The 27,595-nt window shown below is 37.6% G+C and overlaps 2 protein-coding genes across 2 annotated transcripts; both read right to left on the bottom strand.

Moving 5' to 3' along the window:
* Positions 1 to 14,511: 14,511 nt before the first annotated feature.
* On the bottom strand, positions 14,512 to 15,192 carry GCK72_024168 (uncharacterized protein; the record flags this gene model as incomplete). Its single annotated transcript, XM_003118344.2, has 5 exons — positions 14,512 to 14,661; positions 14,711 to 14,792; positions 14,839 to 14,911; positions 14,956 to 15,053; positions 15,101 to 15,192. The coding sequence occupies 5 exons, from the start codon at positions 15,190 to 15,192 to the stop codon at positions 14,512 to 14,514; spliced, it is 495 nt and encodes a 164-aa protein (XP_003118392.1).
* Positions 15,193 to 16,432: 1,240 nt separating this feature from the next.
* GCK72_024169 (uncharacterized protein) lies at positions 16,433 to 21,745 on the bottom strand (the record flags this gene model as incomplete). Its single annotated transcript, XM_053735752.1, has 7 exons — positions 16,433 to 16,491; positions 16,541 to 16,607; positions 16,660 to 16,977; positions 17,029 to 17,555; positions 17,602 to 17,769; positions 17,851 to 18,023; positions 21,669 to 21,745. 7 exons carry the CDS (start codon positions 21,743 to 21,745, stop codon positions 16,433 to 16,435), a joined length of 1,389 nt encoding a protein of 462 aa, XP_053579318.1.
* Between the last annotated feature and the right edge of the window lie 5,850 nt (positions 21,746 to 27,595).

Consider the following 27,595-nt stretch of genomic DNA (forward strand, 5'->3'; position numbering starts at 1 on the left):
TCAGTGTGGAAAACCGCTTCAGTATTTCAGATCGCACGATGATAATACGGCATAAAATGTTGCGTTATTACCTCTCTGCAGAAAAAAGACTGATTACAAACGTAGAAACTAGGGTCTAGAATAATACAGTGAGAAAAACAGATAACACTGTTGATGCTTGCTTTGACGTGCAAACCAACGAGGCGCCAGCTAGGCAAACGAAGCTCAGCAAGTAACGGAATGACAGGAAAACGCATAAAAATGAATTTAGGACAAAGAAACAGAAACATGTCAATGACTGAAACTGAAAAGAGCAGAATGAGGTAAAAAATTGGGTTCTCAGGGAGTGAGATGGTAAAAATGAAAATAAGCAAAAGCACAGATGCTCACGGCCGTCAACGTGATCGGATCGGAATGTTGCAAGCCTAGGTACCTACGCTAGGCGCCGCCGCGCGGGTGGCGCCCGGGAGGAGGCGGCAAATACATGAGGTAGCTGCAGAGTGCGCGACAGATGGGACGACCAGTTTTCTTGAAAAAAATAATAAACATTTCGAAACACAGAACCCGGTTTTTTCGGGGGCAATCACTCACTCTTTGCCGTCTCCTTTTTCTACGCAAAGGCGCCTCGCGCCCTTGCCTTTCCGCGCAGAAGCCTCGCACTTCCACGCGGACGACGGAAACTGTGTGCCCTCATCCGTCGCCGCTCAGGTGTTACGTGTACTTAGGCGACGCCCGTCTACAGTCGCGTCGCTACGCGTGAAAAAAGAAAAGAGAAGAAAAAAAACTACCACGCAAACGGATATGTGTATTGGCAAACATCATCGGATATGCGTCACTGATTCGGACAGGTTGATGATAATAGTAGGTCTTTCGGATGGAGGATAACAAGCAACTTCGATTAATTTTATGCAAATATTCTGGATTTTTCTCCATTTCTAAGTTGGCAATTTGTATTCAACGATTTAAAGTTCGAGGCTTACACACTTCTTGTTACAGTACTGATCTAATGCAATCATGGTCATGCAATCATAGTCGTGTTCAGAAGCAAACACCATCTTAACTATATGGAACTTCCTCTACGTCATTGTCAATTTTACTGTGTTTTTATTCTATATCAAATACATCACGTGATACAGTTCTTGAGAAAGTTTCTTATCAAGTGTAAAAAGTGAAATGAAAAATGCGGTAAAGTACAATACCTATCAAATCATAACGTGACAAAAATATCATTGAACTTTTTAAATAGGATTGTGAATCGGTTCGTGATGAACAAAAAAAAACAGGGAAATAAAGTTAGTCAATGAGCGTGGCGTGCCCGTAAAAATTCTAGATAATCCTCTAGGTGGCGCCAAGAGGAAGAGATAGTTCCAAATGATATGGTCGTTTTTAAAACACCTACTGTTTCGGCGAAAACAACGACGGGGGGTAAAAGAGTGGGCAGAAGAGAAATTACACCGAAAAAACTACGATAGAATGCATGAAACTGTTGAAGACCTCCACGCAGCATAGTTAACAGAGGATTCGTGCGTGATGATGAAGAAGAGGAACAGTTGGCAGAAACCCAAATAAGTTGATTTGAACAACCGATTGAGAGGACGGAAACGATGAAAACAACAACCGAAAAAAAGAAACGGTTCTAGAAAACGTTTATGCTACTTACAACTCAACTAGGGTCTCAAGTGTTTGTATTCTTTATGAGTGGTAAAAATCAGAGCGGTAACATTTCGTTTGCCAACCCGTCAAGACTGTAGTGTATTTGCCAAAACAATAGACGGATTGCGCAACCATCTATAAATAAACATTTTGGTTGGAAAACTCTTGAGTGTGGGACTTTTTATATTATAAGACAACATTGTGTTGTATTTGTCATGTTTTTCAAAGAATCCATTCTGAGCTAATTGTTTTCTTGTTTTCATTCTCAGGGTCCGACTGATTATGACAGGAGGAAGTTCTTGAAAAGTATAACAAAATACATATTGCCAGATTGTCAAATGTATCCTGATAAATAGGATAAATTCCGATTTTAGATCCATCTTGATCTTTGCTCACATTCTCAAACAAGTAGCAGATATTCTCAGCTCTCAGTTTATTTCGGGTGACTCCAATGTTTTCTATTTCCTTTTAACCCATCCAATGAATGTGTGAAAATTACGTCTTCATTTCCAAGTTCTTGCCCTAAAAGTCTTCAAACTTTTTCTCTTACATCGTTGATGCTTCTCGGCGTACAGATGTTTGGAACGATCCACTTTGCCTCGACGAACAGAACATGAAGGTTTTTTCGGCTTTCTGGTAGTTAGGAGTGGTTTTTTCAAGTGTTATCCTTTGCGGCAAAGGCATTTATTTACTTTCAAAAACGGGACCGCAAGGAGGGTTGCGATGCTGCTTCGTGGAGGCCTGCCAATGCATTCAAAGCAGCACAATTACATACAAACATCTACACACACTTGCCTTGCTGTGCTCGACGCAAATACAAACAAACATTTGCCAAACAACACACTTTTTATGCTCCTCTCCTTCCTGACAAATTGTCAACTTGGCATAAAAAAACAGGCACACGTGAAGTTGCGTGATATGATTCAGAATGTTTCAGAATGATCTAGAAGTAATTTCTCATTTCTCAATGAAAAACGTTTTGAGAGAAGAGAATATTCCTAGGAACCTGAGCTCATTGGAAAAGCGAGACGTCTGAAAATGAGTTCAAAACACAATTGCTTCTTGACCTTCATTTTCTTCTCCTTTTTCTTAAGATGTTTTGATGGATGTGATCAAACAACTAATTGCTTCATTCCCCCCTGCACAATTTCCTTGTTAGCCCATCAACTCCCATATGATGTCACAAATGGAAAAATGTTCCAGATTTTGAATCTTCTTCTTCAGCAATTTCAGAATTTAAGATAATCAGTCGGACTACACATCTAACCCACCTGAAGTGTTGCCTTATCATGAATGTTCTGATTCATTGTCGGTGTCATCGTGCTACACATCCGAGATTGACCAACTGACGGAAGTTGCCAGTAGAGCTGCAGTGTTGCCTGAAAACATTTGATTAACTATGAGGATGGAAAACAGAATGACGAAAAAAAGAGAGAGCAGAAAAAGATTGAGTGTTCTAAATAAAAGATGCAAGGGGTGGGACCATGATAAATGAGAAGGATATGTGATGTTTGAAGATATCTTGAATAGCAATTCTCAATGAATTGGTATTCATAAATATATTTGAATAAGTCATGGAAGGGCAGGAATCACGGAGAGAAAAAACTACATAGAAGTAACCCTGAGGTATCACTCTGAGTTTTTGGGCAAAGCATCCAATGCTTCAATGGGTCATTCGACAACTTTTTCGGGTTCGAATGAAACGAGAATAGTCTGAAACGACATTTACAGCCAATTTCTAGATCTAAAAAAGGCAGGAGAGACCCTTGAAAAGCACTGTGTTTTCGTTGTGGCAACTTCGTTAAATATTCATAGCCGTCCCCCTTCCTTTGCCCTCCGAGGACCCGGGTTTCTTTTTTCCGCCTTCTTCATTTTTCTCGTCCTTCTTCTTCGTTGTCGTCTTCTACTTTTTTATGTGTTGTTAGTCAGAAGAAACGGCTGAAGATCAAGAAACTTTTTTTTGGATGTAAGCACATTTTTGCTCGTCAACACTTGAAAAAGGCTCGAAGATTTTCAAAAATGTTCTCAAAGTGGAGCAGGAAGACGGATAAAAAGATAGATAGAGCGTCGTTAAAAGTGTCAAAAAACGAAACGTTATTTTCGAAAGTCTAAAATCTAGCAAAAACGGATTGTTGTTCTAGTTTGTTTCGGCTTTTTCTCTTTCTTCCTCGATCTATGCGAGAATCAAAAATTGAATTGCCAGAACCAACATTGGTGATTTATGGCATAACCTAGACTTTCAGCAGGTAAACCTAATAAACTCAAAAATTATTTGGCTCCGCCCTGAACATTCAGCACAAAACATATTAGCTATGCAGGTATTAGAACCTTTTTTGAAAATCATAAAATGGCCTCTTTGAAAAACATGTTGCCTATATAGAATAGGTGCTAATTTAGGACTGCAAAAATTCTATTTTTCTGTCTTCAAAGAACAAGGAGCAGTAGACAAGAAGGTTGACTTACTGCAACACTTATGAGTTAACAATCGGAACGAATACACTTTTTCAAAATTTTTCACCAGTGCTAGAACGGAAATAGACGGAAATTGTTGGAGTGGATGTAAAAAGGAAATTGCAACATATTTTTCCTCAAAAAACTAGTTATAAAAGTCAAACACAAGTACATAATACACGACGTGTAACATTAATAGGCTTAGGACTGAACAACAAATCCTGGAACACTCTCCTTTCCGTAGTGAAAACTTTTGAAAAAAAAACAGTGAGTGAATGAAGATGTGATTTTTTTTAATAAATAAAAAAGGTTTGAACAAAAACCGAGGTATTTGGAGTAAAGTAAGCGGGATTTGATCCGACATGATCTCGTTGTTTGTGTTGTTAGAGACCATTGAATTGAACAAAGAATACATTTTTGTAGTGTTGGTGTTCATGAAATAGGAAGTTGAAGTAGAAGTTGTGGCAGCAGTAGTAGTATTACGGTAGATCAAATCCTACTAAACCTAACAACCACAATTTTGGGAAATACAAAATGTTGGCAGTAACAATGTTTTCTGTTTTGACTTTTGTGCAACTTTGCTCCTACCAGAAAGTCATTGTTGTCCATTCAAAAACAAAAGTTGGGAAGTGGGAGCGTCGTAGAGAATGAAGAATTGAAAAATATTTTAAGCTTGACCAAGTGTCATTTTGGCACATTCAAGACAGAGAGAACGGAACAATTGGCAACATTTGAGTGAAGGGTCCTTTTCCATCTACAAAAACATTTGGAGAGCCTCTAAAATAGCGGCATTTGGACGTGTTGACCAAAAACATATTGGTGCACAAAAACCAAAATATGTATGCATGGATGAATGAAACAAAAAGAACCAACCCAGAATGGAGCAAAAATGGGAAGAAGTGGGATAGAAGGACAAGGACAAGAAACGTTTTTTTTTCGCACAAAAAACACTTTTCAGCAGCGTCATGCATTCAAAGGACGCTTCCGCCATGCTGGACAACCCTTTTTGTGTCCGTCCTTGATGGGCTCATCGGTGAACCGGAGCAGTAGAAAGTGCTCATCGTTTCGTTTTATTCAATTTGTCGAACGACAAGTTTTCCAGCAGCCGACAAAAGTCGGTGTCCAAGAGGTCCAAAAAAGTAAAAAAGGGACGCCCGACAAATGGAACAATCAAAAAAATGTTAGGAAGCGTGATGTCCCAGAGGAATCGAATGTTGGAATACGCGGTCGAATGAGGATTACGATGATTGCCGTGATCGTAAAATAGCACGCTGAAGCCATGTACTTAAATTTATAGGGGTCGGGCATTGAATTGAAAAAACATACACAAAAGCACAAAAACAACTCGTACTATGTGGGACACAATGTCTTTAAAACTTGGCTTCCGTTTTTTAGAAAACCTACATGCTTCCTGTCAAATAGCTCAACATTATGAAGTGCTCAGAGAACATTGCAATGCGGTTTTGTTATGTACATATCACTGTAGAATATACATTTGCCCTCTAAATGTCACATTTGAAAACCATCGCAACACTTTTGTGTGTTTTGCCATAACATATTCACATACATTTGCATCTTATCAGTATACAGTACAAAAAGCTAAGTAAAAACACACAACGTTTCTTTTCTCCGCTTTTTTTGTTCATCCACAGTGATAATGATCGTAGCGTTGCGAGCAAACATAACAAGCAACGTGGTGGTGCTCATGGAAAAAATCAAGTGGAAACAGAGGAAGAAGAGGGGTGAATGAAAAGTGGAAATGAAAAATGAAATGACTGTTTTTGAACTGGACTACCAGAAGGCTATGATGAATTGAAATATTGAATAATGATGAATAGAGAGGACATAGCTAGGAGTTTATTTGTTGTTTGGATATAACAATAACTGTGTTTTGAAATCACAGAATAAATGTAATGAAAAAGTTTTTCAAAAAAGTGAAGAAGATTCACAGATGTCAGAAAATTTGGGAGTGATGAAGTATGTAAATGAGTGAGAACTATAGGCCCCAATATTTGTAAAATCGAACTATCAAACTAGTTCGAGATTCGAAAAATGAATCTCTCAAAAATCTAGAAAAGAAACTCTACAGTAGGAAACATTATCAGCAAAAAAGATGATATTTCCAAACGAACACGTCTTTTCAGATGTTCCGTTATTGCTTTTATACTGGATTAAGTGGGAATCCCCTCTGACTTTGCATCATCTTAATCTCAGACAGATTACGACAACGTATATCATGGTCTGTTCGTTTTAAAGTTCACAAGACTTGCGAACACCAAGAAGAAAGTTTCAGAATCGAAGATTCAACGATTCGAAGAAAACAAAATTCAATTGTGCAATTGGATCACACTTGCTGGAAAATTTGTTCTTTCTTCTTTTTCCAATTATCTTTTCTATTTTTCTCTTGGAGTTCTTGGGAACAAACAACATTTCACGTAAAAAAAGTGTAATACTACGTTTCTTGTTGCAGAAAGGGACCCGAGGGCGGTCGTTCCAGAGATATGAACAAAACCTCTGAGGTCCTCCGACTGATAAAGATTGATGATATCTGACAGCTGTAACTATATGTTTTCAATCTATTCTAGATTCACTCGATTTCTCAAAAACAAAAAAGAAATAGGATGGAGTAGTGTGATTCACCGGATGTCTTACGAGTGTTGGATCAAGATGTTCGATGAACCAATAAAAAATCAGCAGGAGAAGATATAATTACAATGTATCACAACTGATAAGATCTGATTTTTAAAAAGTGACGGATTTATAAATATTAGTGGATAATTCTGTTCTTAAGGAGCAGAGGTCAGAACTGATGTTTGACTTAAATTAAAAAATTTTCACCTGCACCATAATAGTTTCCGTTTGTTATTCAGATGACAAAAAAATCTCACCTACGTGAAACAAACTCCGAGTAAACATGTTTTTGTTGTTAGCCTAAGATCAGGTTAAATGTTGCGATAACAAAAAAATCATGAGCTCTGCATATTTTTTAGTTCTGCCCTCCATGCCTTTGTGCTCTCAGTGAGTTAGCCGCAAGTGGTTCACATTTTGAAAACATTGCATTGAAAGCAACAAACAAGTATCGAATTTCGGAATGAAAAGACGTCATGGAACCTCGTGGTTCTAGAATGAAGTTAGTTGCAGCGGAAGAGAAAGTCTGTTTTTGAAAGCCCAGCTTACGGACCCTAAGTGTTTACAAAAAACACTGACTCATTCCTACTGTAGTCATGATCTGTGGCCGATTTTTTTTAGAAACGTTTCTTGAGGCTCCATATGCTTAAAAACAAACAAAGGGCTTGGGAAAATGAGTGCAGGATGGCAAAAACATATGAAAAAAAGAATAACAAACGTTTGGTTGGTCCACCAAAGCAATGAAAACTTTTAATGCATGGAACGTATACTGATGGATAATTAACAACACAAGTGTCTATATATCATACTGAATGCAGCCACAAAGTACGATCATTTCTGAAATCTGATGTTACCATAACCTAAGGAGTTGAAATGTTTGAACTTTGAGAGTTTGAAAATAACCCTTGCTTTTCCGGTTTCAGCCATTGTACTTGGCGACAAAGTGTCGTTTTCAGATAACGTTACAATTTGTTTTGCGACACAACTCTTTCAATAATTTCGACAAAAGAAAATTATTATGATTGCTTTTCAGATTCTGATTGATAATTCCAAATGTCACCAGTATGCCGATTTTCATTCGATTTACAGAAGGAAAAGTATGCGGGAATAATGATGATCACGTGAAAAAATGAGTGGTTTTTTTCGAGCGTTTTTGAAAAAAAAACTGTCAATCGGTCGGTCATACCATCAGGTTGTTAAACTTTTTCGAAACACAAACAACAAAAATAACAAGGGTTTTTCATGTTGGGAACTGGTTTGGAAACATGAAATGAGGTTGAACATCGGGCAATCGAACGAAAAAAAATTGCAGATTCGATGTGTTGTTTTGTCATTTTGGGAGGTGAGGTACGAGTACCTACGAATGATTGAAAAAGAAGACCAAGTTGGTTTAAAATAGGAAAATAAAAACTTTGAGAACAAAGAAGTGGGACAGAATACCTTGAAAAGCGATGTCTTAGATTTGGTTTGAGGAACCATTCAAAAAATTTTAGAGTGATTTATGATCACGACAGATAAGATCAAAATATCAGGATGTTACATTTATTCATCCTTTTGTTTCAAAGGGATTGGATTTCCGACAGACTTTTTTGTTCCAACATCTTCTTTATAGATACTGTCGTTTTTTCAACATTTGCGAAGATATCATAGATAATACACATTCCTTTTGCACCCTATCTCTCATCTCATCTAGTGGAAAAATACAATACGATTACATAGTTAATGAGAGACCTGCTATAAATCAAACTAATCTTTCACTGAGGTGTCTCTCGAGATGATACATACAGTAGTTAGTTATCAAAACAGGAAGATGATAGATTCTTTAGACACCTACTGGAAATTCTTAAGTTGTATCCATTTGGAATGTTTACCTGGTGAATCACACATATCTGGCTAGTTGGAAAGTTTCTTAGACAAATGAAAAGTGTACAAAGTAAGGGAAAAAACAAGCTCGATTTGTTTTGTCCAGTCAACCCGAACGAACAATGAAACTGAATTGGAATGGTCGACATGAGTCAGAAGGACAAGCGACAAAAACAGTATCAATTGCAAAAGCATACCCGGTGACGGAACAGATCACAGAAACATTTGAATATTCACAGGCAGTGGGGGTGTGTTATGAGAACGTTTCTTGTTTCACGAGTGTCGCCGAAAATGTTTTTTGTTTTCTGTGTTTTTGGCAAGACGAATAATGTTTCACATAATATTTCGTTTTGATGCGAGTCATGACTTGAAACGATTGTCATAGAAGTTTGAATGAGAAGATCAAAAACGGATTTGATGTATTCGATTCAACACTCTTTTTGGGGGTTTCCGCTTTTTCGGACTCTCGATATCAATTTTCTTCAAATAAACACAATTTATCTTGTCTTCCTTTCCGGCTGATTTACCGTAGGCTCTAGCCTTAAATTGTAATTAGCGTGCTAGCTCAGAAATCAGTAAGCCAATACTTTCGACATGTTATGGTGGCACAATGGTGTTTTGTTTGCTGAGCCAAGGGCAAAAGTTAAACAATGAGCGCGGGTCCCGTCTAAAATTCGAAACGCTCTTACGTGGATTGCTCTCCGATGGAGCAACAATCTTCCGATCGCGCACCTGGAGTGTTTTTCTCCGTTATTTCACCATTTCAAAGAATGGAAAATAGAAAAAAATCTAGCGCATCAACATTCACAACGTGGAAAAAGGTTGGGTGTCGGAGGGAGAGATAAAGAACTCTCTTCCCCAGACGAATACCGGAAAAGAAACAAACAGTGCACAATTGGCAGAAATACGTCAGAAAGAGGACAAACACGCCTGTGCCGGTGGCTACAGAAAACAAATAATATGGTGCAGATCGGAGCAACAAAAACTTGATCCACTGGGGTAGTTGGAGCGTGGAAGTATTACGCAACACACACACGCACATACAGAACCCGCGCAGAACGTGAAAATTGTGTTTTGGGCGCATTTTTGCAGGGACTTCGACCCTGTACAGTCATGTTCAGGAAAATAGGAAAACGGAGGGGGCAACACAAAAATACGACCGTACATGGATTGAATTAGCAAGCAAAGCAAATCGCAACAGGTTGAGAAAGGATCAACCGCAACGCAACAAAGTATATATGCAAAAACAACAGTAGGCAAAGAGAAAAAGGGAATGACGAACAGGTTACCGGAAATGAGAATGTTCAAGGGAAGGTGAAAGAACTTAGCCTTGTAGGGAAGCAATAACAAATTGTCAAGATGATCGAAAAGCGCTGCAAGTTTAAGACTGCAAAAAAAATAAACAAAGAAGCTGAGAACAATTGAATAATCAGGTGACTACTGAAATATCATAGGTTCAAAATATATCAATTAGGATAAAACAGAATATGGTATCTCAAGAAATATAAACTTTTACCTGGTTTTATGTTAGACCTCACATTTTAATTGCTACAAATTTCAACTTCCGTATAGTGATTAACCACACACTTTTCAAATAAGAAGAAACATGACAAGGAACCAAATGGATTGGCATTATGGAAATATCAAAAATACGGAAAAACAAAATATTTTGACCGGTTTTCAAAGGACTAAATTATAGGAAAAGGAATCGGAGAGGATTGTTTGTGTTTGATGTTATAAAATTGAAAGGAACTATTGATAACTTGAAAAATATTTGAAAAAAATAACAATAAAAAACAGAGGCTTGATCAGCACAAATATAAACGATTTGTTTGTATTGATACAATAAATGATTCATAGATAAGGTATAGGAATTATAATAATTTGACATATTATATAATACAACATGGAGGAGATGTAATATCTTTCAAAAAATCCCTCATTGTTGCAGTCTTGATGATAAATAATAAGGAGGAGAGAGAGAAAAAAAAAACAGATGTCCTAGAAGAAAGGGCTCCTGATGAATTATGAGTTTTGTCTGGAGACACAACCTCTCTTTTGTTTGTTTTTTCTCCTCTTTCAAAAATAGTTACGCGAATACTTCACAGGCAGAGTTACCCTTCAGAATGTCGGCAGAATTCTGAAGAAAACTGTTTATTTTGGCATAAAACGTGTTTGGCATCGCAACCTTGACGGTGGAATAAGAGGGTATGCTTTAAAAAAACAGAGAACTACAACACAAGGATGAGTCAGGTGTTCGCACAGTTTCTGAACAGGGAGAGATTAAAAAAAGTGTCCAAAACGTGGGTGTAAAGTTTAACGAACCCATAATGATGAAATGGAGAAGTAAATACGAGAAGATTTCGTGTTAACCATGCGTATTGCTTCATTTCGAGACGAACGTTTTCATATGCTTCGATAGATAAAACTGAACGTGAACCCTCGATTTACAGTAATCAAGCGATGAAGCAGAAAACAAAACAGCATAGCATAACGAGATACCCGTCTGTCAACTGAACCACAGATGTCGGATATTTTTGAAAAAAGAAACATCCCAGGTTTCGTCAATGCAGATGGTTAATTGCAACTATTACCCGGACTACTGTTGTTTTGTTTTCAAGGACTTTCAAATTTGACATTGGGTTTGAAAGAAACTGTCCTTGTTGTATAACGGTAAAATAAAAAGTATTTCCTGTTTTATCAATATGACCCAAGTTCAAATAGAATAGTATAAAACTGACAAAAAGCGATTTCTGATCACGGAACGACTTGTGTTATGGTTTTAATTAAAAGCGAAGTTTAGCTATCCGCTGATAATTGATTTATTGCAGCTATTGCAAATCAGCAATGGAGATGACTGTCATCCCTAGGTGAAAAAACGAACGATAGGCTAATGACAGATCCGCAAGTTAGCAAAAGTGTAGATTATCTCGCTGAGGGACGAAAAAAAACGAAAAGCGCGGAGGCATGTAGGGCATTCGTTATTAGTTCGTGGTTGCTTTGAATTGGACGAAAAATCTGGGAGGTAGGAGGAGAGAGTGGATCGAAACATGGATACACTTTTGAAAAAGATGAGTGCAAAACACCGCAGACATACGGCCTTTCTACAGTGAAAAGAAGAAGAGACAATGAATCCGTGAATTCGATGAGCGAAAGTTTCGGATCATGAAACTGTCGAAAGCGAGGAGTGTCACAACAATCGACCACACACAACATCTTCTCCGGTTGAGATGACATTTTTCGAGAGGTAGATGAAGCGAGGACTACTGCGACATCTTCAACATCTATTTTTTATCCTAGATTCGAAAAGGTGAAAGTGCATTCTGGTAAGGATTGGAGGGATATAGTACAAGCCGCCTTCTAAACATCGCACGGCGGTTTAAACAGGTTTCACTCTGTTTCTATTCCGAATTTCGACACTTTTTATTCATCAAAGGCAAAAGCAAAGAAGAAGACGTGAGGGAGGGAGGGGGGACGATTTCTATCGAAACGGTATCTTCTGTCTGTCTACCGAGTGCGTCTATCATCGTGTGTTTTGACGCGCCAATAAGGAAAATCATACAAGGGCATCTATCACGCATTTTCACTTTTTGTCGGAGAAAGTCTACGTTATAGACCGTTAAGATCGTGGCGGCGGGTTTTTGATGCAAAATAAACAATTGAAATAATTTTTGAATGAGATCAAATTTGTAGATTAATAAAAACCCACAGTGAATGATATTGAGAAGGAGAGAGAAAGCTAACTGTTTGATCTTCGATTCCGTGCCCGATTGGTACAGTAGGACGTACTTCTCATGTACTCATTTGTTTTCCCTATATGTGTGTTCTACATTGTTCCAGTTGTAAGTACTCGGCTAACCAGAAACTTTAAGTCAGATGCCGTGAACTGGTACCTAGACGAAAACATTGGCACTCATAGAAAACATGGAAATGCATGTAAACTGAGAAAACTAATACAATTCGAAACTTGATTTGAACGCATCTAAGTGTGGTAATTGACATGTATCATATGTTTGTTTGTTTTTTTTTCTTCAAGAAGAACTTGAATACCGGAAAGTGGGACAATACTTTAGTGGGAACTTTTCCCCATCACACTTTGTACCTTTCTACAGTATATAAGTGTTCTTCGAACGCATGCAGTGTAATTTCTACAATGACGATGTAAAAAGGAAGAAAGCTTTCTCCGATTTATTTTGACAGACATAATTGCAATGTTCACAACTTGAATTGAATGCGGAACTTATGTTCCAAAAGTACCCGATTTCCTTTGAAGCGCAATCGTAAATGTGTGGTTTCAGAAGTGATCGTAAACCTAACAAGTGGTTGTTTTTTTTTCGCCTTTTTCGTCTTGACTTCCTATTGATCTTGCAAACTATATGATGTGACAAAACACACATCACACACCTACAGTTTCCATACATTCCAATCTCTTTTTCATTTCTTTGCAGAGTGAGAGAAATGCAGCAGGTGGGAAGACGATACCCAAAAACGGTAGGATGTATTTAAAGAATGAGAAATGAAAAATAGGTATGGCGTGACAATTTGACAGATGTTGCTTGTTTTTTTTCTCACGAAACGTCGTCGATTCTTCTTCATCTTTCTTACACCTATCCGTTTTCGTTTTTCATCTCTCACGGGGTCCGTTGATCTCCCGTTTCAAACAGAACATTTGCAATGATGATGATGACGATGATGATGGTAAAACAAAAACAACACCAACTGTCGAGGGGCATCCGTTGGCATTGAGCCAAGAACCGCTAGCCTCAAATGTCGGAAACATCGTAAGAGTCAGGTGTGGCTTCGTGTCAAAGAGTGTGTGCAATTCAAGATGAATTCAGATCAGTGACTTTTGTTTTTAGCTACTCCTGCGAGTTTTTGCGAAAAAAATATGGCAGCTGTTGATGGAGTGGGAGGAGTGAAGAACAACACGATTCTAAGGAAAGCACAAAGTGTTTGTTCCAATTTCAAAAGCAATGACACATTTTCTAGTTTGAGAACTGACAGGAAAATGAAACAAATTGAAAGTGAGGGAAAGAAAGTTGGGAAAAAACAAAAACAAAGAACAGTGGGTAAAAAGTATTTCTGAAAAGTAGAACATTAATTCATAGAATTTTCAAAACTTGTTCGCTCTTGTCACAGACGTGTTATTTTTAGTAGATTTTTGAAAAAAAAGATAATAAGGGAGTAGAATAATTAGTATAACACAGTAATTTGCTGAAGTAATAAAAAAATTGTGGTCTTTGCTTCTGTGAATATATCAGAAAAAAATTTCAAGTTTCGGTGGTTTAAATTGTTATGATAACGAACAAACCTATGAAATTGTGTACGAGTAAAACAGTATACAAAATTTCCAAGATTGTCTCTTAATTGAATTTGGATAATTCCTTCGAACAAGTATTAGGATAATTCACTGTTTTAGTTATAGTTAATTGGTTAACCTTTCAAATAATGCGAATCCCATTTAGAAAAACCTAGTTTAGTCAATTTTACAATTTGAATAAGTTGAAGTTCATTTAAAGTCTTACCTGATTCATTTGAATAAACATCCGGCAAATTCTATCTTGAAACAGTCGTAACACAAAGCACAACAATACGAGAAAAGGTTTTACAGTCCATTCTGATCGTTTTTCAAAAACCATTTTTTTCTTTTTGCAATAACATCTTTCATAAAACGAACATTTACAGTTTCAAACGGTGAACAAAGATCAGGAAAAAATTTCGTGAGATTTCGCACTCCAGGTGGCCAGCTTATTTGTCACAATCGCATATATTTTTCTTCTGATCTGTTATGCGTGATGTCTTTCAGTTCTTAACCAGAACAACAAAATGCCGGTGGTCAAAAACAAAAACAAATGAGAATGTTATGGGAAAATATGATATTTTACTGATCTTAGACAAGACAACATTTGAAATGAAATTCTATAGAACCAAAATTATTTAATCAGCGAATTGAAATTTGAGGTCGTGGGTTTCTCCTGGGAACTCCAATTCCAGATTGAGTTTTCCAAAGTCATAGACCTTTCTGGCTTTCGTTCCGAGTGTCACATAATCTTCTGGAAGACGGACTCCAATCCTTTTGTATCCATACTAAAAAAAAAATAATTATATTTCATTGATTGTATCTCAGTGTGCTAACGTTCGATGTCTCCTTGTTGTCCATGTTGCAGTTGTGGTGAATGGTAACGTATGGTTGAATTTCTGTCTTGGTACGTGGGAATCTGAAGCAGAAACAACATTATACCAGGTTAAAATAGGATTCCGTACCTGGAAGTATCTCCTTCAACGTGGAACATTCCGGTGATGAAGGTGTTTTTCACATCAAGAAGATCAGCTATGTCTAAAAATAATGTTGAACAACTAACAGAAGAACTATATGAATACCATCTGCAGAGTTTGGTTGGTACACTCTGAAAAGGCGAATTTTGGCTCCTTCGAATGTCTTTTTACCACAGAAAAGCTGTCCTTTGACTGCCATTGATCTGAAAACAATAACTCATCAAATGAACACTTAGTTTAATATTTTTACCTGTTGGCTACATTGGTTGGTACATCCAAATCAGCACCAGCTTCAACTTGAGACAGTGGTAAGAGAAGAGCTAATAAGAACAGGTATATCATGGCTTGTAATGTTCCTGAAATGCGTGATATAAACGAAAGTCTTGGGGTTAGCGATTGAGAGATAAGATTGAAGATACCAAAAAACAAAGCTAAGCAATGCTCAATGAACACCTGACCTCTCCGAAATGCACGTTGACTCTCAAAATATTTTGATCACGAATCAATAATATTTTGAAGAAATTTAGAGAACTTTAAGATTTGAGGGAAACGAAAAATTTATCGAAATGAGGTGATCGAACTGTACGTTTCCTTTTATCAGGTTTATTTCGTGCCGTTTTGACAGACCAAACATTGGTGTATACCTCTATTGAGCTTATCAATGTTATCGATAGGACATTTCAGCACTCTTTCGGTTATCAAAATAAACAAGTCGCTCTAAATAATTTTCCTTGTGATTCTCAAAACGTGAATGTTCAATATTTATTGAAAATGTTAGGCGAATAAGAAATTGTTCTCGAAAAGTTACATAAAAACATTGACCCTATCAAAAGAAGAAAAAAGCTCCGGGAGACTTGAACAAAAAGAGCACTTACATTCGAGTTATTGGAACTACGCACCAGGAAAAATCGGGTGAAAATTTAGAAAACTGGGATTTGGGGGGAGAGGAAAATCGGGGGACCAAAATGAGATAAACAACCTAAAAATCTCACCGGAAGATACAATCAAATACACAAAAGGCAATTTCACGAGAAGGACAATATAATCAGCAGCAAACAGGGAGAGGGATCCGTTTTGGATGACTAGTATAAATGGGAGAAGCTGTACTATAGAGAGAAAACGAAAAAATGGCAGAGAAAACCATGAATTATCGAGTTACTAACCGCATCTGAAAAGCTGCTCAAAGAGCACATCGAAATAGTTTTATTATGCTAGAAAGTTCTAAGGGACATATCAAAAAGACAGGGATGGAGGGAGGGTGTAGATTTTTTCTTTTAGAAAAATGCAATAGACGCAAAAAACCTGAGCATATAGTATTTGAAAAGCGAATCAATTGGTTGCAAATGCAATATACTGCTATTGAAAACTTTGAAAACCGGGAAAATCAGAAATTAACCGGAATGAGAGAAACGAGAAATTATGTGTGCGATACAAAAAAATGTTATGCTTGGATCTGGAGGGATGAAAAAAAGTTAAAGAGGCTGAAGGGAACTTTGAACGATCGAGAATACCGTAACGACAGAGGATGATGAGGTACTATTTTAGGAATTCTGAAGATGGAAGAAATAATATACATCAGGGCTCAAAGATCAGAGCAACCGTCGTTGGATTGAGCTTCGGGACTTCCGGATGTTCCGTCACCTTAATAAACATAATTGTTAATTTGAAAAAAGTACGTGTCTAAACTCACTATCTTCATTGCTAGTTTGACATGAAGCCAATCGTGCTGCTTCTTGGATTTGCTCCAACGCACTCATCTGAAGAAAAAGCGTGTCTGTGAAAAATAACAACTTTTATGGGTATACTTACGGAAGAGATGTTAGGGAACACAGGACTGACAGATGGGGTGACCATCTCGCCCTCTGCTGGTTCATCGACTCTTCGCATTTTTTGGCGACGATTACAGAACCAGACTCTCACAACATCTCTGTCCAATTCCAATGAGTTGGCAATGTCTGTCATCTTGTCGTGATCTGGACGTGGATTCAATGTGAAGAATGAGTCCAACGCATTTCGTTGATTCATATCCAAATTTGTCCTCTTTCTTCTTCGTTTCACATGTTGATCTCTGCTAAGGAGACTGCTGGCAGTGACCGATGAGATGGAGGAATGGATGGACTCGTGAGACTGAAATTAATATACATTACTGATTGCTTTTAGGTTAAAATGATAACTTACATCTGAATGATGAATTGGGTGATGATTCCCATTGTGAAGTGTTTTCTTGTCAATGAGATCTGTTACTGTAGCTCCTCCCTCAATGGCCATCTCCACATCTGTTAACCATTCTTTCAACAGAGGTCTCAATTTACACATATTTTTAAACGACAAATTGAGTGCTTCAAATCTTGAGATTGTTGTTTGAGAGAAGTCAGTCCCGTATCTCTTTCCCAGTGCAACACCAACATCTCCTTGAGTAAAGCCAAACTTTATCCTCTGTTTCTTGAATGTCTGAGCAAACGCCTCCAACTCGTTCATATCAATTCTATCATCTCCACTCATGCTGGCTGCTTCAATTCGGGAAGTGTCATCGAACAACCTCCTCTTTGAAGCTTTTAAGGTTTGTGATACAACTGGAGGCCGGTTTTCTGCTTTTTTAGGTGTCAAAGAAGCAGTTGGGGTAGTTGGAGTGTTCATCAATGACTGCAAAAGCGTTGGACTGGGAGCAATCAGAGGGGAAGATAGAAGACCAGTATTTGAAGCACCTGAAACTAACAATAGACTCTTTGAATCACAACTTCTAGTCGTTACCTAAACCATTCGTCCCCAGAAAACCTAAGCTTGGTGTCATAATAGCTTGTATAAGTTTTTCCGGCGAATTGAATGAATCTGATGACGTGAATAAAGGGGATAATGGTGTTGTGACTGAGGTCAGTAAACCGTTCCCATTTGTAGATGCGGGAGGGGATTCCACTGTTTCTGAAAATATTAACATAGGTGATGTGTCTCTGCATAAACAAAACTTAGGGCAAATGCAAAACTACTGTATGTATCACTCACCTTTAAAAGCTGCCAGCTGTTGTTGTAAGAAATTGGAATTTAATGAGCCATTCACTGGATTTCCTTGTAATATATCAGCCACTCTCCGTAAAAATTCAGTACTCCCGACTTGCTCCATGTCGTCGCCGTTGCCGTTTGAGAATACTTCGTCTGACGTGTTCCCTTCGTCTTCTCTGCAATAACGAACAGAAGTTCCAGGGGCGTGATTGAGAAGAATGGGGAAAAAGGAAAAGCGGGGCGAAAATAAAACTAATATTATTAAAATCATCTGTATCATGTGTATGCGCTTGTCAAACAACACATCCTGATGTTCCTAATTTAATTAAAATTTTTGCTTTTATTGTTCTTTGTTGTTCGTTTTACTGTTCGATTCAAACGCACAAAAATAACTACAAAGAAACGGGAATCTAGACGGATTTTTTGGTGAATTTCAGAAGCAATAAATAGAATATTCAGTCTACCGAAAGTGCATTTGGAAATTTTTAATGCTATAAAAAACGGAAGCACAGTTCAATGACCCGGGACCGAAACAATCCGGCCTAAACTCTTTTTTGAAATAAAGTTGAAAGTTTTCCAAGAACTCTAAAATTTTAGAAAACAAACTGTAACTAAAGATCAACCAACGGAATATATCATCACGCATGCGTGCTCTGAAATATTTATTCTCTAGTAGTTCGACAACGTTTTGCATAATTTTAAGTGTAACTCAGCAACAGATTTCTGACTCTTTCGAGGAAACCTTCAGCATTTTTGAAAACTAGCAAGAAGTAACTGACGTCAGTTTAAATCACGAATTGGGTAAGATATTGAAAAATGACTCAAACATTAATAAACCGGAAGATAGGAACATAGTTGATAAATCAAATCAATTTTAGAAACTTTTTTGAACTGAGATATGAATAACTATAATTCGATCAATAATTCAATTTTAAATAGTGAGCAGATTTCGATTCTTTTTCTTACGAACAACTTCCAAGAAAGAATGACATATACCAACAAAAAACGGCAAGTCACATCTCATTTCTTATGAATTTCAAAGGGGTGAACAATATACGTAAGTTCCATTTCTGTGACCCTCACGATAGTCATGTTGCGTTCATTGTGGATAGAGTGCATTATGATGCATTAATTTTTGTCGATGTTGAATACTGCGCATCCTCTTTATAGGTATACGCACGTATACGAAAAAAAAGAATATTGAGGGCAGTCCAATGTAGACTGGTATAAAATATCGAAAGTTAAAAGTCAAAATTATGTGTTCAATGCGATGCATTCAACCGTGGTTACTGTAATAGTGCTCTCGTCAATCTGGTTGCGTAATAAGTCATCAAATTCAAACATTGATGGGTTGTAACAAAAGTCAATATTTTATTACCAGCAGAGACAGTTCTTTCTAATTCTAATTGCTCGTTGTTGTAAGTAAAGAATTTCTAAAGAAATTTGAAAAAAGCGCGCGCGAGTTTGTTGACTTTTGTCAACAGTGACCAACATCTTTTTCTTTGAAATGACTCTACTCGACTTGTTGGCAGAATACTCATTTCCGAAACGAAACGCGAGTCACGGAGGACACAAAAACGAAGGGAAGTGACAAATGAAATGCAACAAACGTTTTTTTCTTCTTTCATTCCAACTTTTCCAATGGTTCGAAAAAACTGAAGGGACCAATTATGAAGGTGAGAGGGCCCCCATGTCCAGTTGGGCGCACACCAATTCACTGACTTATTGTCGTTTTAGGGAAGAGTTTTTTTTTGTCGCAATACAATGCTCACTGAGCATTTATGCAACTTTCTATGAATTTCGCATTTCACGCCCACTATTCATCTTCTCCAGAATATGCTTCTTGACACTTCTTTTTCCGGAGGGGCACAAGGGTCTTCTCTCTCGACACTTCCCTCACTTCAGCGTCACGACCAAATAATGTTTGAGGCCACATTTTCATAATTGTCGGGTTTTTGATGAACTCGCCTTTCGCCAGTATGTGACACTTTCACACCTCGACCACAATTGGAGAGAATTGAAGAATAAGAAGGAGTGTAAAAAGGAACTTGTAGTATGGAAGAGAACCAATTCAATGTAATTACTTTTTTTTCACAAAAATGTTTTTAGTTTGACTAATACCAGATACACTTTTGGAATTCGATGCTATATTTAGTCGTTCTAGTAAAATGCAAAAAATGAGACAATTCGAGAGTGGGTCAGAAGAAGGAAATGTGAGAAGAGGAAAGAATCCATGAATTCAGAATGGGTCTCGATTCAAAATGTATGGCATCTGATTTAGAAAAAAAGAAGGAGGAGAGGAAGAAATAAGAAGACGCATTCCGTTTTTTTCTTACGATGCCATCGGAACCTCTAATTAGAAGTGAAGAAACGGCGAACAGTGGCGATAAAACAATTGGGAAACACTGAATGTCAGAGTTCGTGAAGGATTTGAACAGGACTATGAAAAAGGGTCATGAATAAACCCTGAATAATTGCATTTATCCGATTACCTTTTATGAAAAAAACATACATAACAAAATTTCAGATTTGTTTCCCTATAGTGACGGAAGATTGAAGTACTGATCTATATATTTCTCTCTTTTTCTCTTTTACTAAAACTAACCAATTTTCAATTCCGATGGATAGAGAGTGGCAAAAATTTACTAAAAACGGAACGGTGAATTTGAACGATGCGAGACGGAAAAAACAGACACACATAACTAGTTCTTTATCTCATCTGGACTGTTATTTTTTTGGATTACTACTCGTTTATGGGTGACAAACCACGCACTTTTTGTGAGACCGAAAATTCGTCCTTGGTAAAATGTCCAAATTTCGATTTTTCAAGAAAGCGAATATTCTGAAGAACTGAATTGAAAAAATGTGTTTAGTTGGGATCATTAGTATTTTGTGAACGTAGAAAGCATTGTTGAGCAGTGTGGATTCACCAGAACTGGAATATTCATCAGGACCCCAAGACTCTCCGAATATCCCCTCGATATCAGATGGATCTCATTTGAAAATCTCTATTGGACACAGCAAAAAACAACATGTGTTTCTTATTTTCAAGAAGAGATAAATCTATTAAGTAACATTGTGAATCAGGTAAATACTGGGTACACAAGTGAGAGAATCGAAAGTCGAGGATAACAACACTACTCATGCACATCCCAGCACACACACACGGACTCCCGGGTAATAGTGGGGAAAGGATGCCTGATGCATGGGAGGAGAAATTCTTTATGGCTGAAATAATTTCTCACTCGATTACTCGCCTTGCTCTTTATCGTCCGTCTTTTTCAATCTACTTCACTACACACATCAGTGGAAAAAAATTATGTACAGCCGTTTAATTAGTGCGAGGTGCCCTTCGAAGGGACGTTTTTGTACAATGGGTGTCTATGTGTGCTCCTGCCTATTTAATTAGCAATCGCAGAAAGAACAACATTTGAAAAAATAGGAAAATACGGGACAAAAACCTTTGAAAGACAGGAAGCACGATAAAGTGCGACGATCTTTTCATTGCAGAAAAGTGTTTTTTGAACATTTGAATTTTAGTAGAAGACGGCAAGTAACAATTGGCCTCGCGGCATTTTGAAAGTTTTCGTTTCTCTGGAACTAATAAAGAAGTCACCGATATCATAAAATCTACACTACAATAAATATTTTTCATTTTATGATCTCCAGAGAAGATTTTGTTTGGGGGGAACATTCAAAAACGGGCAGTCGTCGGAATATGCAAATGTGAATTTCCGAAACGGATCGAGTTTCAGTTTTCAAAAAAGTCGTCGTTTGAATAGGATTTTTATATGATGAACTAATTGGAGTTTTCAACTTACTGTAGTTCTTGATCAAGTAATCCATCACTAATAAGTTGTTTGATTGACGCCATCAATGGTTCTGCACCATCCACCATCGCTGGGCATTTTATTTCTTCCGGGGGTTGTTCAATTTCCTGTAAATTCAATTACAGTATTTATATAAAAAATAAATCGTTTTGTAACAAAGTGTTAGCCTATAATCATTGCCTCTGTTCAACTCTCCAACTTCGAAAACTCAGAGAAAATTTAAGTATAGGAAAAATAGTAGTCACAGAAGCTACATAGAATAAATCAAAAAAAGAGAAAAAAATGGTTGTAACGGGGTAAATTTCGAAAAACGAGAATCGACTAGAAGATTGGAAGCGGGATGCACTTTTTTAGAGAAAAGTGGAAAGAGAACAAAATTTCGACTACTCCAGCCTGATTGAACATCTTTTTTGCAGGATTTTGCAGAACAAAAATTCAGAGTTCATTTGTTAAGATGGACTGCTGGTAGGTTTAATAGACGAGGGTTCGAAAAAACCTACCATATAGTTGCGGCAAAGATTTGTAAGATGAATATGAAATGAATGATAAAATAAACCTCCGCTTTGCATGGGTTATACCTACGTGGAAGTTCGAATTTTTAATAGTTTATGATCGTGCTGCGGAAAGAAAACATTTTTATGACTATTTGCATATTCTCGCTTTTCCTTCTTTCTCAATGTTTCTTCTTTCTTATCTAACCATTGATTCTTGACAAAGTGATTTTTTATCTATCATTCAACAAATGAGATCTTTGGGGATCAGAGAAAAAAGAGCCGACAAATGACCGGGACACGGGAAAATAGTGTTGCAAAAAGAGAATGACATTGAAAAAAAGAGGGTTAGGAAAACAAAAGAGAAGTCGTTTGATGGTCCCAATGAGAAACAGAAACGAGCTACTACACTTGCAGCTTCTCACTTTTCAAATTCCCTCCGCTTTTTTCCTGTTTTATGTATGCAACATTTGTTGCATCGAAAAAAACGGATGGAGAGGAATCTCTGCCAGAGTGGGTGCTACCAGCAGAGCCCCAAAAAAACATTGAGAGGCGGGAGCCAAATGTAGAAAAAAGGAGAAGCGCTCTAAAATGGGTGAAGGGGGAATGGTGGGCGCCGGGCCGATTTCTTGAAGAGCAGTAGAACGGAACGCGCGAAAAATATTCCTCCGCCCTTCTATGTATAAATCTGAAGCAATTGAAAAGAAACGGAGAACTAACGGGAATGGAATGGAACGATGTGAAAAACAAGCAAATGTGGAAGGGCTAGAAGAAAACTCGAGTCATTCAGTTGGGGTCGTCTCACTCATACACACGCAAACGGACTGCGGACCGCCATCGTCGTCTTTGCCCCCAAAGGATCTCTCTTTTTTTGTCGTCGCCGTCGCCATTTTTTTCTCATCTTCAGCACCAAAACTACGATGGCTCATTACTTATTCAATTACTCGGCGACGGAGGGTCATGATATGTATTGAAAAATATTGCAGCATGATTGTCTTCAACAACACGCCACCATCTTTTTCCAGAAACTTGGTTCTTTAATTTACAGCTAACTAATCATGTTGTGAAAGTGTTTCCCAGAATAACCTGAATAGGAAATGAACTGGAGAAGCATTTCATGAAAATTCACAGATGACCAAATTGACTCGTTTGAAACAAATTACAGTATAAAAAAGGAACTGAGTCATAAGAAAAAAAGTTGACAAAGAAAAGGACCCAAAATTGAGGAAACAAATGCACACTAAGATAGCTCTTCTTTCTCTTTTCCTACTATTTGTCCGACATCATAAACAAGGGCCAACTCCCGAATCTGCTTATCTCGATACCCGCATCTCTTCTCCTTTTTTAGTCACCCCTTTATTGCATTATCCCACACTTTCAATCCGCTGCTCAATCTTGAGAAAGCAAATGGATGGATGACCGGATGGGAAAGTGAATTCGGAAGGGCCAGATGGAAAAAATGACCTAGTGTCTTCTTTTGGGCCGGACCTTTTTGAAAAAAGAAATACTACCCGCTTAATCATTACACTCTCCTTGAATTTTAAACAAGCATTCAGGATGAAAATAATTTCAAAAAAAGTTTTTCTTCACTACAATTTCCGTTTACGACGTACAAATCTAAAATAAAGAAAAAACTAACTTCTTCTACAACTTCTTCTGCTTCTCCAGGGCTTACTTCTTCTTCAGTGATAATCCTTTTCACCGGTCGACTTTTCCGTTTACTGGCACCCGACAAAGATGGACTGACACGTTCTGTGACAAAGCAACTACCATTGGCTTCTGAAAAAATGAAGAGTACGAATCAAAATTGTGCATCACAGTCGCATGTCAATTTATCCCTTTTTTGCTTGTGCCCTACTCGGGCAATCTGAACATTTTATCTCATTTTCACGATGCCAATCAAATTCGCGCAACAGAGAGTTTTTTTTTCGTTTTGCGTCGCATCAGGAAGCTGATCGAAAAGCGAATGTAGTTTTTACAAATGTTACAAGGAACAGGAACTGGATTGACATGGGTATGAGGGATCAAGGAATCATTGAATGGGGAAATTGGTAAGACAACAAAAGTGTGTTTTGATAATCAAAATCAGCTAAGCTATAACTCTCCATAATTGTTAACAAATTGAAATCGCGAATTCGTAATTGTTGATTTCTGTACATTACTGTCATTTCGATAGAAAGTACATTACAGAAAAGTTTTCATTTGTTGTCATCATACCCAAAACGCTTTGTTTTTTAAAAGGTTTTTTTCACAGGAAAAACATTTGTTTCCCTAGGTGCACATCGATCATCACCTCCGACCCGTCGCTCTCTTTTTTTCTTCTCTCGAAATCAGTCAGAGATGAATTATTACGACAAGAAATTTGATTTGTGACTAGACTTTTGAAAATGATGCAGGTTCAAGAAGATGATAATAATTACTTACCAAATACTTCCGTTAAAAATTGAAACGCGTTTTCGAAACTGTTCATCTTTCTTGCATTAATGATATGTGTTGAATTATTGTATACCGGAGACTTTATTATGTCTGAAAAGTGAAAAAGTTAAGAAACAGAGAAGAATGAATAAGCATCGCAAGATCGGAACGTAAAATCAATCAAAACTGTATAGAATTGGAAACAATTTGAAATACAAAAAGTGAGCAGAAGGGATTGAATATATTGAGAATAGAGATTGAAATGAATAAAATGTAATATTCCGTCAATTGAGAAAAGAATATGAAGAATGTGTTTCATGTGAGCAAATCGGCGGCATGGATCAAGCGAAAACGCGTGGGGGCCACTCATTGCCGACGAGGGTGATCGGAGAGATTGCATCGGCGATTCAAGAAAATGAGCCACCCTAGAAGTTGTAATATTGGCATAAAATCAGTCACTCTCGAGTGGAAGTCGGCCACAACTAACTCGCAACTAACTCTATGTCACACAAGCCGCTTGGATGAGGCAGCTTGTCTTAGTATTTTTCAGCCAATTGTCGCATGCGCCTAATGATTTGATCCGATTTTTGCTTTGCGGCGTGTTCCGGCTCGCCTCATCGTTGTTATGATAGCTTTCGACGCAAAAAAGTGAGCAAGAGAGAGAGAGAGAGAGAGATGGAAAATTAAAAGAAATGAAGTGAAGTTCGCATACCCACTTTGTTTAAAACAGAAAAATCTTTAGGTGAAAAATGTTAAATGAAATCGGAATGACTAATTTTCAACCCTCGAGAACTGAGTAAACACAAAGTTTAGAAATGTTCGAAGTATTGTCTATGTTTTTATTCACTATTACAAAAACAGTATTATTCAAATGAAAAATCAAGATATTGATTAACTTGGAAATTTCAAATAATCAAGTCCTGTCTTGATTCAAAACTTCGCTGTTGCACAATTGCATAAGATCATAAAGAGAAATTGACTGATAAGCTTTGAATAACACATTAGAGTATTAAAAAACGCCAAATTTGCATATGATAAGAAAGTTTGGTTCTGTAGCTTCGAGTGTGTTTGTCACTTACATTTCATTTTTCAGAAAGTTTTTCACCCTCGGGTTGTGTTTGAGAATATTCTAGACTTATGCTTCCAAAAATTTTTGTAAGTGGTCCTAAATAATTTTCTGAAAGTTTAAAAAATGAGATATGCAAAACGGATTCTCCGAAATACTTCCTGAAGATAAGATGATATGCTATCTTGTGTATGAGGCAGCCGGCCATTACACTACACATTCATTACCTAGTCTTTTGAGCACCACTTGGCTCATGAATTCGAGTCTTCAAGAAATTACGTAGGTTGACAGACAACACAACTGCCAACGAAAACCTTGGGAAGCGTCTTGAAGACGAAATGCAGGATTTTTTGATTATAAAAGATTTGATGGATTTTATTGAGTGATTGATTGGGAGAAAATGTTGATTCGGGTGTTGTTGTGTTGGAAAAAAAATGCGACGAAGAATAGGAAAGAAGGAGAGCGGAAAGGGATAAGAGGAAAAGGTAGTTGTGTATGGATGAAACATGGAGAAACAGATGCGATCGAGAGGTCATCAGCTTAACGAAATGAGCATTGACACATGAGCCAAAACTTGAGTTGAGCAATTCGAAACGCGTTTTCCACCCCTCACAACTATTATCTCCACTCACATTTCTGTTTCCGAGCCGAACATTTCCAAATACTGTAGAGCAGGCATCATGGCACTGGCTGGGATTCATGTTTAACAAAAGGCATCGCGGCGGCTAGATCTGGGGCGCGCAGTTGTTCAAATATGCATATTAGATGGCGTCGATTTGAAACGACGGTGCTTCTAGACCCCTGCCATGGCTGGATATACGACATTTGCCTATGCAAGCGAAAGAATGCCGTTTGCGTTGCTCCCAAAAAGCCAAATGGCTCTATGAATAATCACAATGAAGTCGTGGTGGACATGTATGTAGTCGTTGTGGTCCCAAGGAAAAATGAATAAAAAAGTTGGTGAATGGCGGAGAAAAATGAAGGGGGGGGGTCTAAATGGACGCGTGGGCACCATCGACTCCACCTCATTTGCCTATTCACCGTGCCAACAATGTGAGGTAAAGAGGTAGAAGCAGAACCCAATTCAAAGAAGAGGGAGGCTATTTTCAGTACGAAACTGTTTTTAAGACACAAATAACAAAAGAGCCGCCCATTCATCCTGTAGATTGTGAAATAGAAGAATTCTCAATTCACAGCAGCATTGATTTGTCATCGTCAATCAAAAACTTTAATAATATTTCAGCAGATGGAAAAGTGGTGACTATACGATGCTCAAAATCTTATCAAAATCCTATCAAAATCCTATCAAAATCAAAAGTTCGATTTGATTGATAATGCAGTGGTTTTCTGGTGAATTGTGCACACAGAGACTGTATGCATTACCCGATTATTCAAGTAGCATAATCCAAGATACTCAAGATGATTAAATTCATTGACACTGGAATTTTCTCAATGAAGTAATGGAAAGTTACAAACTGACAAATAAGGAATGTCTCTATTTTGTCTTTCATTGTCAACTGATTTGATACGTCGTCGTATTCAATTTGCCCTAATTGATCAATACTCGAGTTGAGACCCATTTGACAAGGACGGAGATTAGAACCGTTTCATGAGCAGAACTGTATGATAAGTCAGATGAATGTAGAAAACGAATAGCGTTCTCTAATTATCACTCGTCAAGTTTTGATTTCATCTTTGTTTCCACACATCTCTCAGTACCCCCTATAGTGATCATCACTTGTCTTTTCGTTTTTCACCCCCTCGTCAGGTATGCTGATGTGTAAAGTGTCTTAACACACATGGTGAAAAGAAAAAGAAAAAAGTAAGAGGCAAAAATTGAGTATTTCGGAGAGATGCAAAGTAACTGAAGACCTGATCGAAGGTCGGTAAATTCTACTGAATATCGAATTTATCATTCGAAATGATTGCGGTGAGGTCATTTACTC

The sequence above is a fragment of the Caenorhabditis remanei genome, chromosome X (genome assembly GCF_010183535.1).
Source record: "Caenorhabditis remanei strain PX506 chromosome X, whole genome shotgun sequence".
NCBI lineage: Eukaryota > Metazoa > Nematoda > Chromadorea > Rhabditida > Rhabditidae > Caenorhabditis > Caenorhabditis remanei.